Source organism: Geospiza fortis, unplaced genomic scaffold (genome assembly GCF_000277835.1).
Source record: "Geospiza fortis unplaced genomic scaffold, GeoFor_1.0 scaffold113, whole genome shotgun sequence".
NCBI lineage: Eukaryota > Metazoa > Chordata > Aves > Passeriformes > Thraupidae > Geospiza > Geospiza fortis.
Window position 1 is genome coordinate 96,463 of NW_005054429.1, and position 12,022 is coordinate 108,484.

The 12,022-nt window shown below is 40.9% G+C and overlaps 1 protein-coding gene across 1 annotated transcript in view; it reads right to left on the reverse strand.

The window, feature by feature from the left end:
- Positions 1-8,818: 8,818 nt before the first annotated feature.
- Positions 8,819-12,022, reverse strand: part of ELP4 (elongator acetyltransferase complex subunit 4) — a 132,434-nt gene continuing 129,230 nt past the window's right edge. The window contains exon 10 of the mRNA XM_014309433.2: positions 8,819-9,378. Within this exon, the coding sequence (XP_014164908.1) occupies positions 9,247-9,378 (132 nt within the window). The 3' untranslated portion in view covers positions 8,819-9,246. The remainder of the gene's footprint in view (positions 9,379-12,022) is intronic.

Here is a 12,022-nt window from a genome sequence, read left to right on the forward strand (position 1 = left end):
AGGGATGGGTGGTTGGAGGGTGGCTCCACGGGGACGTGCTGCCTCGCCAGGCTCCGCAGCCGGCAGCAGGAGAAGGGGACGAAAATCTTCAGCGTGTTCTAATATCCATCTTCACCCCCTTTTTTTCTTCCAGAGCTGTGTTACTTGTGAAGACTGAAATGTGCTGTGATGTATTTGCTCAGTGTTACGCAGCGATTTCCAAGGGTCTCCTCTTTTCACTGCTGAAATTAGTGGGAGTTTTGCTATTGATTTCAATAGGAATGAGACATTTCTGTGCATTTGGTTAAAATGTATTTCATAATAACACCTTATACTTTATTTATAAGCCCCTCCTAAGGCATTTCACAAATTATAGTCACACAAGAATTGATGTGTGAGTGCTGTCTTAATAACACCGTATTTTGTGTTTCAAATATTGTGTTCTAGATACAATATTTACATTTACAAGTGAAAAGGCTGCTAACCTAACAGTTATTGTTCGGAGCAGACAGATGACGAGCCATACACGCTGATGGCGAAGCAGACACGCATGGGTGTGACACACGTGCTGGAGCCGCCTCGCACCGAGCGCACACCGCCTGCGATTGCTTTGAAAAGGTAAGCACCAGCCGGCATGTGCCCTGCCGCAGGAGGCAGGCAGAGCTGCTTTCTCACCCAGGGTGCAGCGCTGAAACGGGGTTTCCCCTCTTCTTTTTATTTTCTTTATAAAGCGAGCAAAATGCCCCCATGGGCTGGCTCGCTTCAGGCAGTCCAACACGGGATTTATTGGTAGGGGGAAGATTACAGTAGCAGACAACGACCCGGGACTGTTAACACATTGCTTCCCCCAGGCTTTCCAGCCATTTGGAAGTCCCATTTCACTGGTGTTCAATGGCCAAAGGTGTCTGGCTTTTTTTATTTTTAATATTGATTTTTCTGGTATTACCGACTAATATTATCTCCCTTTCTCTTCGTAATTAATATGTGCAGTTCAGAGTTATGCTAAGGATTAAATTTGTTCCACTTTTCCTCGGTAAAAACAGCACTACAAAAACTGAAAAATTTTTCCCCACTTCATTTCTGTTTGCTCTTGTCCTCAGTTTCAGCAGTTGAGCTTTGTACATCTGATAAGGCATCTCCGCTCTGGGAATGGTGTAGGGCCTTCTTTTAAAATAACTCTTCTTTTGCAGCCCTGTTTTTGGTCAGAGTGTGATTGGCACCCACAGACACCCCAAACAACACCGTCCTCAATTGGAAACAGGGGAGGGAATTGGAATTACAGGTGTGGTGGGAGGGGATCTGTGGTGGCTGCTTGGTCCCATTCAGAGGGAGAGAAGGCACTGTGGGAGTGTTCCTCTGGCTGAAGAGTGCAGGAGCCCCTAAAACCCTGCACTGCCCATGTTCCTCCTCTTTGGGTGGAAAACAAAGCACAGAATGTGGCTCCTTTTGGAGCTGGAGAATGGTGTTAGGGAAGTCTCCCACATTATCATTCATCATACGTTATCATTCAGTATCTCTTGGAGAAAACAGAGGCTGGAGGAGCCTGCACGAGGTGCACAGTAGTAAAGAGATAGCACAGTTTGGATAGGAGCCAGGTTGGCAGGTTCTTGCTTAAATTAATTCCTCCCCCAACATTCTCTTAGCTGTGAAGAAAGAAAACCCCAGTGCATCAGCAGACAGTTAGGGTAGCTTACTCCAGGTAATTCACTATCCTGACATAGTTTGCAAAAGTGATCATGTGGAAGATGAAGGTGTTTTCATAGGGTCTGCAGAAATGAAAGCCCAAAGCAAGGAAGGCATTTGATCAGTCTGGTAACGTGTGCTGCTGATGTGTTGTAGATTTCCATGAGACCCCCAGCTGCCAGAACTCCTGCTGTTTCTTTGGAAGGTGGTGGAAATCTCCAAGAAACCTGCTTTCCTTTGAGTTCTGACCTCTGCTGACTGTCTTACAGCACGCTGAGAATTTCGGGGCCTTCTGTGCTGTTCCCTTTCCCCATCCTGGTTGTATCCCTGGTGAGAGGACCATGATTTTGAAAATGTGTGTCTGATGGGCTGGTGGGCCGTGTGCTGGGGCTGCTCTGCCCCTACAAAGGACTGTGATACTGGTTTTGCTGGGCTGGTTTTAGAGGTCTCTGGTGCTAGAGCCTCACAGCCTAGGCTGAATTGTAGGTGGGTCAGACGGTGAGCAGAGGTTCTGTGAGTGCCCCAGGAGGATCCTTGTTACCTTCAGGCGCCTGACAGGAGCTGGAAGTCGCCTGGAATCTTCCAGCAGAGGTTGCAGTTGCCTCCAGGCACCTGACAGACCTCACGTACTCTCCGGCAGCTAAAATTGGTGAGGGCTGCAAATTGCAGCTCTTCCTCTCCTGGGACATACAAGCTTTTCCAGCTGCACCAGAGAAGTTTGTAGATTCACAGATAACCTCCTTCAGGTCAGGCCTACACCAATGGATTTTGAGAAGTTTATGAACAGTTATTCCACAGAAATTACCTACAGGGCAACAGAAGGGCTCTGATTTACATGGAACTGCATGCAGCAGATAAACGTGTTCCTCTTGTTACAATAAAGATGTTCATTTATAATGAGGGAAGAAAACATATATTTCTCTCTGTAACTGTCTAGGGTTTACCCTTTAGATTTTACTTGGCAAAGCTGGATTCATACTCAGCCTGTATTCTGCAGCTTTGTGCTTCAAATATTGCAGGAGAGGATTTATTTATTTTTAAAACTCCCCTGTCAGATTGGATTAAGTAAAAACCCCACCATTTAAATTTTATACTTTTTTTTTTCTTTTAAAGAAGCAAGTTGTCCACTTTTATTTCTCTGAACTTAAGTCAACACTGCTACTTTGCAAAGTAGATATTCAAACCCTTAAATTCTTATTTAAAGGTTGGTTCTTGTTTTGTTGGTTCTGATGATTTTCTGAATTATGATCCAATTCCTCTCTGTGAACTGGTTTACACCTGTTTGGGCTAGGGTGTATTTAAAATTTCATTGAGACTTTTACAGTCAAGGACTGCAAAATAACTCCCCTGAAGTAATTGTGGCTCCACCCACTCTGCCTGTGCTTTAATCCTTTCCCCCTCTGTTCTGCTGGGACCAGTTCTATTTGCTTTTGTGAAGCTGGAGAATCCACAATGACGTTTGAAGCTCCCCAGCCATGAGCCTTGGTGATTTGGGATGACTCCCCAGGTTTTGAGCTGGTTCCTGGGAAGACTCCCACACAGATGGACTTACTGCTCCACCATCTCCACGAGTGTGCTGTCAAAATCTTCTTTGTGCTGTCAAAATCCTCCTCGTGCTGTCAAAACCCTTCTCACTCCAGTAATTTCCCAAAATTGCTGAACTATCCTCGACATAGGCTGGGAAGAACCACAAAAGGTAATGTCATCGTGCTGGAGAATTGTTCCAAGTGCTTTCCTCTCTCTGTCACTCCCCATGTGGTCTTGGCTGAGTTTTATTTGTTAGTGCTGTGCCCAGCTCTGGGCTCCTCAGCACAGGAGGGACACAAAGCCCCTGGAGCAGATCCAGGAGAAGGTAACAAAGATGATGAAGGGATGGAGCATCTCTTGTGAGGATGGGCTGAGGCAGCTGGGCCTGTCCAGCCCCAGAAGGGATGGCTGAGGGGGGAGGACCCTGCCAGTGTGTGTCAGGATTTGAAGGGAGGCGTTTTCCATGTGCAACAGCACACGAGGCAACGGGCAGCAATTGGAATGCGCAGGAAACGCCACCTGGACGTGAGGAAGAACTTCCTGCCTGCCTGGGGGGTGAAGCACTGGAACAGGCTGCCCAGAGAGGCTGTGCAGCTCCCTCACTGAGATATTCCAGCCGGGCATAGCACAGTGCTCAGGGATGGCCCTGCTGGCTGCCTGTCCAGCCTGAGCCGCCCTGTGTTTCTGTGGTTAGCTCACCTTTGCCAGGTGCCAGGCCATGCTGCTGCAGGAGTTTCATCCCACAGCTGAGGAACCTTTGTGTCTGACAAGTTCACCTGCTGGATCCACATCCAGATGTTGAACGTGCCCAGGAAGGAAAGGGATGCACCGAACCTTCCCTGCTCAGGAATGAAGAGCTGCAGCTCCCAGCTGTGAGCTGGAGACAGAGGAGCTGGAACTGGGGTCAAGCCCTGCTAGAAGAATCCCTGTCCTGACTTAAACCAGGTCAGGAAGCCAAATTTGATTTGAAGCCATGCAAGTTCCAGGCCAAGAATGGTGCCCTGCACAATCAGCCCTGGCCTATGAGCGGGAGCTCTGACTTGATTTGCATTAAATAAATGAATTCTAAGAAATGCTGAGAAGTTTCACTCGAGCAATGCGTTTTAAACAGCTTTACAGCTCTTTCTCCACACAATATATCAAAATCTCAAAATATAGGCACTGAAAACTGGTTGATTTCATACCTACATCAGATCCATTCATCCTTTCTGTTCTTCTCTGAGTCCAGCCCTGTGAAATTGCAGTAAGAGCTTTCTTTAGTGCATCTGCATCAACCTGACTTCAAAAGAAGTATCTGAAGGTGCACCAAAATTCACCAATTTCAGGACTTTGAAGAGAATACCTCTGACACTCTGAGTGCTGAGAAGATTCTGAGGCTATGAACATTCAGACTCAAACTCTGCCAGCATAAGGACATTAAAAAAAAAATCTTGCTATATTTTGGGTTTCACATTTATCTTCAATGCAGAAGACATTAAAAGACATTTTTTAATATACAGAGGAATATGCAGTTAAAAATTCTCCAGATCTGCTAAATTGTAAAAGATCCTCTGGACTTTACCCTACCAGGTTGCTCCTGGTCTAAACTATCACTGACTTCTCTGGGAGACTTTTCAGATTATGTTCTGCAGGTCTAGAAAATCCTCACGCAGTAAAATGCTGAAAACATAAGAGGTGTCTTTGTTTGGATATGAACAGGAGGTCTGCAAATTAGTTTGATGTGCCTGATAACGTTCAAAATTGTTTAAAGGCAGAGTTTAAATAAGCAACCAAGTTTTCAGCAGATGCTCTGGGATGCTTGATGCCCAACAGTCCTGAAAGACCCATCTACTCAGGTGCTGAAATATAATTTTTTTTTCTTTTTGAAAAGAAAAAGATTCTAACATTTGCGTATGTTAAATAGAACCTGGAAAAAAAAAAAAAGTGGTGGAATTTCTGCTTTCTTACCCCCTTGCTATTTTTTCCCTAAGATGAAGAAGATTCACTTTCATTCTTTTCTTCTACACAGGTACATTTATTATTGAATAAGCACTATCATGTGCTTAGTGAGATTAAAAAAAAATGTAGGCAGCTCTTGCACTCATGTAGCTCACAAGAGAAAACAGAAATCCCCAGAGATGGCATGGGGGAATTGGACTTGCTTCCACCATCTCTTAAAGGCATAAAAGCATCTTCTTTCCCATTTCTGTTGTGCTCTGTAGCTGTGATGTTTCTCCAGCACAGGCAAAATGAAGACGAACATTTTAAATTTCTAATAGATGATCCTGGAGAAATACTTGTTTAATACATGTGAGGGTGTGTTTGAGTTTAGTTCTTGTAGTCCAGCCACATTTTTAATGGGATGTGTTACACCCTTGTGGTTCCAGAGAAACTTGATGAGCAGCTCACCTTCCAATAGTGGCATGGTGAAAGGTTATTTTATTATTTAAGGCCTTTGCACTTTCCCAAAAGCTGTGTTTGGAACAGCATCACTACTTAATATTAAATTTAAATATTAAACCAGTTGTGTACTACCACAAAGGTATCAAATCTGGAGTAGCTGAATGCCCATTTCCATTTGTGTAGTTACACGAAATTGAATTCAGCTGCACCCTGGAAATTGCTTTTGAAATGTCTTTACAAACAGAGAAAAAGACTTCCCTATGATAATATTCTTCTCATGTTCCAAACACTTATATTTTGAAAACCTCAACACAACAGGAATTATAGAAAGAATTCTTATTTGACATATTAAAGGCACAATGTTTTAAATTTCATTACTGCTTTCTTGACTGTGTGTCACAATTTCTGTAAAGATCAGGTTCTTGTGCTGAATTGGGAATGTCTTCCCCGGGATGAATCTATTGTTTCCCTGCTGAGTTCGGTGGTTTCAGTTTGTAGCCTGCTAAAAAGCAGGAAGTTCTGCTTAAAAAAACCTGCAATAAACAAAACCCCCTCATCCTGCAATCTCTGAGCAGGAGCGAGGATGGCACAGATTTCCCTCCAAGCCAGCAAGGGGCCTCTGGAGATGCCAAAAGGAGCTGGGAGCACATTGGCACAGCCTGGCAGAGGAGGCTGTGCCCATTCTTCGATTACCTGAGCTGCTCCCCTTGCTTAAATATTTGCCTTCAAGTCAAGGGAAGACAGAAGTGAAAAAGGATGGTTTGTACACAGGAGCTTGACAGGCACAGGGTGGCCATGGGCAAAAGGCAACGAAAATCACCAGGTGAACATTTCTCTGGATTCCCAAGTCAAAACTGCCACTGGTGCAACAACTGAAATCTGCATTTTATCCACACTCTATCCACACTTTTTCTACACTTTATTTACCCTCTATCTACACTTTATCTACTCCATATTGACCCTCTATCTACCCCATATCTACCCCAAATCTACCCTCTCTCTACCTGTGCTATCAGGCAGCACACCCAAAGCTCTGTCTCACCTCTCAGCTTGCTGGATTAGCCAAGTCACTCTCATGTGTAGTTGTAGCTGATAGGAGATTTTGGATGAAAAGAAGAGAATTTTTGCTCCATTGTGAGAAATGGACTTGTAAAAGAATTTTAAAAGTTGATTGAAAGTTTATATGGTTTTGTGTATCTGTATATAAATAGTGAGATAAAGTGTATTAAGAGGACAACAGAATAGAGATGACATTGTGAAGAGAGAGATTAAACTAGATTACATCTCTTATATCTCACCCTTCTACGAGACTAATAATAGAATAAAATCTTTTAAAACACCTCTCAGTCTCCCCATCTTTGTAAAACTAAAAATCTTCCAACACTGCCTGTCTTTGCCTTAGGTGAACAGCACAGCATTTTCTAACATTTCTTTTACAAAGCACGTTCAGTGACTCAGAAAAAAACCAAACCAATGCAGGTTTGTAGAAGGAGTTCCTTTTATTACTCAAACTGTTTTTCAGCTTTAATATTACCCTGCTGAAGTTTTGGAATCTGAAGCCTTGCAGATGCACAGGACACACATACAGGCAGATGCACACTAACAATTATCAGGTAATAGCTAGAAATGGGACTGTGACTTTAATGATATTTTCTCCTCTGTATGTTAAGTCAATGACCTATTTAAATATGTTGGCAGCAATTTATATGCCTTGTGACTTTATATTCCACAAAGAAATGCTGTGTTTTGTGTTATTTACATTAAAAAGACGTACAATGTAAAACTTCACCTTTGTTAAAAATCACTTTATCCTAAGTATTTAAATTATTTCACACTTTCAAAAGGCACAATTACTTATCTAATGAGAACTTCCATTCAATGTTACACATAATACAAAAAGAGAAAAAATGTTTGAGACATCAATGATAATATTTTAAATATGTTGGCATAGGAAAGCAGATGTCTTTTTTCTTCACTAAACTGACAGTTCAGTTCTGAAACTTTATTTTGAAAAGATTTAAAAAGGATTTGTGTCTTTAGAAATAAAAAATATAACAGGCATATCTAAAAAATATAGAAGAGAAAACCTGATTGTTACTACTAATGAAATAGCTGATGACAAAATAGTAGTCTTTTTGATTTTGATCACAAAAAATAAACTGGTAGTGACAGGATATGATGGATAGATTTGACATCCTGGCAAATCACTGTCATTGATTCAATTATTCTAATTCAGAATAAAAGCTGTATACAGTATGTGTTTATGCTACAGTGGAGTTTTTAAAGTGATTGACATTCATCATATTAGTTAGACAGTTTTAAAAGCTATGTCTTTGTTTTACACAGCGTTGTCAAGAAAAAAATAAAGAAGAACCTGGATTGCAGAGGGGGAAAAAAAAAAGCAAACCACTTCCCAAGTCTTGGTTTTCCAAACCCATCAAAATATGTTACCATTATTGCATCCTATTAACATGTTCTTTGAAGACTCAATTTCACTCCAGCCATGTAATACACTATTATAAAGACTAAATTTTGAAGCTGTAATGCAATCTTACAGCTGGGTGGCTTGGAAGTTCTGCAGAGAAGAAGATATTACCTTTCAAAATGGAAGTCAGCCTCAGAAGAAAGAATGCAAACCACTTTAATTCCCAGGTCAGCTTTGCTTCACTGTTCCTTTGTTTGATGAGAGAGACACAGGGATACATGGAGAACAGTTAGGAGCTCACAAATTGTATATCTGAGGGTACAAAAGGCTGAATTACTTGTGTATTCTGCCCTGCTTTAGACCAGCTCTCTGTGACATCCTTCCCCCAGCTCCAGTGCACTCTTCTGGTTTCCCAGCATTAATGTAGCTGTCGGTTTGAATTTCCATCTTGAATTATGTCTGTTGACATAATTTCATAGTGCTGACTTCAATTGTTTAGGATTACTGTTTTGAACTACATAAGGAAATAAATTCTTTCCTCTCTGGCTAGGAAATTCCATTCAAGTGCATTTTAATCCATGTAGTAAGCCATAAGGCAAAGTAATTATCTATAATATATTCTGATTTAAACAACCCTATCCTCAATTACTGGCCTATTAGAATAAAAACTATCTTACGTATTATAAATTTATTATTACATATTTAATAAAATGAGGTAGTGATTTCCTGAAATTTAAGAATGGTGTTTCAATTACAGAAATGCATGTTTTTTAAAAATGTGTAGTTTGCTGTTTGAATAACACATGACAAGGAATTGCTTAGTTCCATTCCTTTATTTCAATAAACTCATTATTCATATAAAATATTATATGTAAGTATATAAAAAATTCTTTTGGGAAAAACATCACTTTATTTTCAATATAAAAAAAAAAAAAAGAAAGGGTAATCGCAATTTTTGTATTTTAATTAAAGGAACAAAATACTACCTGCTTCCAAGGGAGCAGAACAATGGCAGGACCCAACAGAACAGAAAAGCAAAATCCAAACGAGACCAAATTTAGTACAAAGAAAGAGAACACACACAAAAAAAAAAGGAAAAAAAAAAAAGGAAAAAAAGGAAGGCATCATATGACAACACGTATTTTTAAAGACTGCTGGGTCAAATCATTAAGAAAAATATTTATATAAGTCATTAACACTCCTAATGAGGGTGTCAGCTGAATGTGAGTGAGGCTGCTAAGCAGAAATCACTAGAAGTCCAGGTGCTTCTTGCCGATGGCCATGGCGCCACATCCTGAGCTCAGCAGTTCGGCGGATCCTGCCAGATCCTGTTTGCTCGCGCGGCTCACTGTGTCTGACAAGTCTGGAGGCAAATGCAGCCGCTGTGGCAGGAGGGTTCCAGGAGGGGAGAGAGAGGGAGGAAAGAGAGAAAAACATGGACAGAGAAAAAAAAAAAAAAGAAAAAAAGAAAAAAAGAGATGAATTCGTTTTGCATGGCGCATTTGGAAATGCTGTCTTTTCCCCGACTGAGCCGTGTTTACTCACACAAATAAAGCGCTTCCCCGACGCTCTCCATAATATTCTCCTCATGTTCCAAATACTTGTATTTTGAAAACCTCAACACAACAGGAATGATATGAAGAATTTATATTTGACATATTAAAGGCACAACGTTTTAAATGTCATTGCTGCTTTCTTGACTGTGCGTCACAGTTTCTGCAAAGATCAGGCTCGTGTTTTCCACATATTGGATACTGCAAATTTGAACAGATTTTTTTCCTCATGAAAATTTCCTAAACAAAATACAAATTTGTTCAAGGTATCTAAATACATCCACTGGCATTTTCCCTTTAAAAACCAATGTTTCATCTGCATGTCAACCTCTGCACCAAGTTATTTGATTTCTATAGGCCTGCAGTGTAAGTACAGTTTTATTTTAAATATGCACACACGGCGACAAGAGTCTGAAAATAAATTATATGATGGTCAAAAGATGCAGAGGGCTCACCCTGGTTGCACATTATTCTGCTGCATGTTTCCTCCTCATATTCTACTGATAGTGGCTAATAAAACCAAGCAGTGACAGTAGTTGCATTTGTAGAAGGCAATCATACATGTTAATCAAAGCCTGCCCTCCCCAGTGAGTTGTAGGAACATTAAATCCAGTTTACAGATGGGGAAACAGAGACGGAGGTCACGTGGCTGCCCACAAGCACATGGTCCTTGCACAAGAAAACCTTATTTTTCAGCTATGACAAAAATATTTCCACCCTCCCTCTGAGGGAGATGTATAAAAGACATGACATTACCATTTAGCTTTTGTAAAGTGAGGTGAAAATTAACGTAAAACTGAGGCTTTACTTGCCTAATGAGTGGCCTGCTTTTGGACCCAAGCTGGGTCAGATGAGACAGTTGAGCATCCTCTGCACAGTGCAATAATTTATGAAACTGGTATCATGGAAGGAGCATATTTCTTGAAAGATTTAGTAGGCAAAGGCTAAACTGGGTGGTTCCTTTAAAATGCACACGCTTCTGAAGGGAACAGGAGAACAGCAGTGGCTGCAAAACTGAATTAGGAGGCTCTGTGGACTATCCTTATCCTCAGCTTTGCCACAGTTTTGCTTTTATCACCCCTAAACACAGCTTCCCTTTCTTCAATACTTCTGTAACATAAGAATTAGATTAAAAAGCACAGGAAATCTTTGAATTTTCGGTGAGCTGACTGCAGAATTCCTTGCTGGCTCTGAGACTGTGCAGCTGGGTGTAACTTGAGAGATGCTCCCAAGGGCTTCCCATCACTGGCCACTCCTGGCTGTGGGCAGCACTGGGAGAAGAACTGCGCTGTTATTTTTCTCCAAGGGAAGGAAATGCAGAAAGTAATGCATGAGGAGCAGGAAAGCTTGTGTGCAGGGTGAGATGCCACAGCCCAGTGCTGGAATAGGAGAGAGGTGTGCATTTACTGGCAGCATTTTGTCTGTGAAGCACAACCCACACACCTGCAAACACCACACAGCAACTGCAGCTCTGAATTTCAGCTGCATTAAACCAGTGCTGAGGCAGAGAATCCTTCACCCACAGCTCTCCCCTTACTCCAAAGCAGGTTAAACCTGGCTGTGGCTGATGATGCTGCCTCATTTCTGCCTCAACACATCCACACAGGGCACGAGCCTTTCTCCTCTGGCTGCTGAGCAAAAGGTGCGCTGGGAAAAGCCAAGGTACCACTTGGATGCTGTGGGAGGGGATGGAAGCACTGCAAAGCAGAGAAGGAGAAGCTGGGAAGTACAGGGCAGCACTTGGCAGATCTCTCAGTCACATGTTCTTTCTAAAAAAGTGCACAGTACTTTGCTGTGGGTAGGGGGATGTGGGAGGTGGAGAGACAAGTGAAGGAATCCAACCTTCCCCCATTCCCCGCTGGCATCTCTGTGATGAGGAGCAAACAGAACCAAGACCCAGCAAACTCATCTCACTCAGGGACTAAATATCCCTGACTGAATATCACAGACAGGGAACCCCTGCAAACCCTGCCATGCTGCCCTGGACTTCAAAGTGGGCTCAGAAAACAAAACATCTTTCATGTCGGCACTGTGTTCATTTGCTATATTTATTCTAAAATAAATACATCATTTTAGAATATCTACTACTACATTTTAAATATAAATAAATATATACTTTTAGAATATATACTAATATAATAGTGTGTATATATATACCATTACTATAATATATGTAGTGGATATAATTATATATACAATAATAATATAGTATATAATAATGTATATAACATTTACAATAGATATTATATATGTATATATAATAATATATACAACATATGTAATTATAATAGATATATATACACTTTTAGAATATATACTACTATAATAGTATATAAATATGTAATATATATATAAATATACTTTTAGAATATATACTATAATAGTGTATATATAATAGTGTATATATATATATAGTGAATATATATATATAGTGTATATATATACTATAATATATATAGTGGATATATTATAT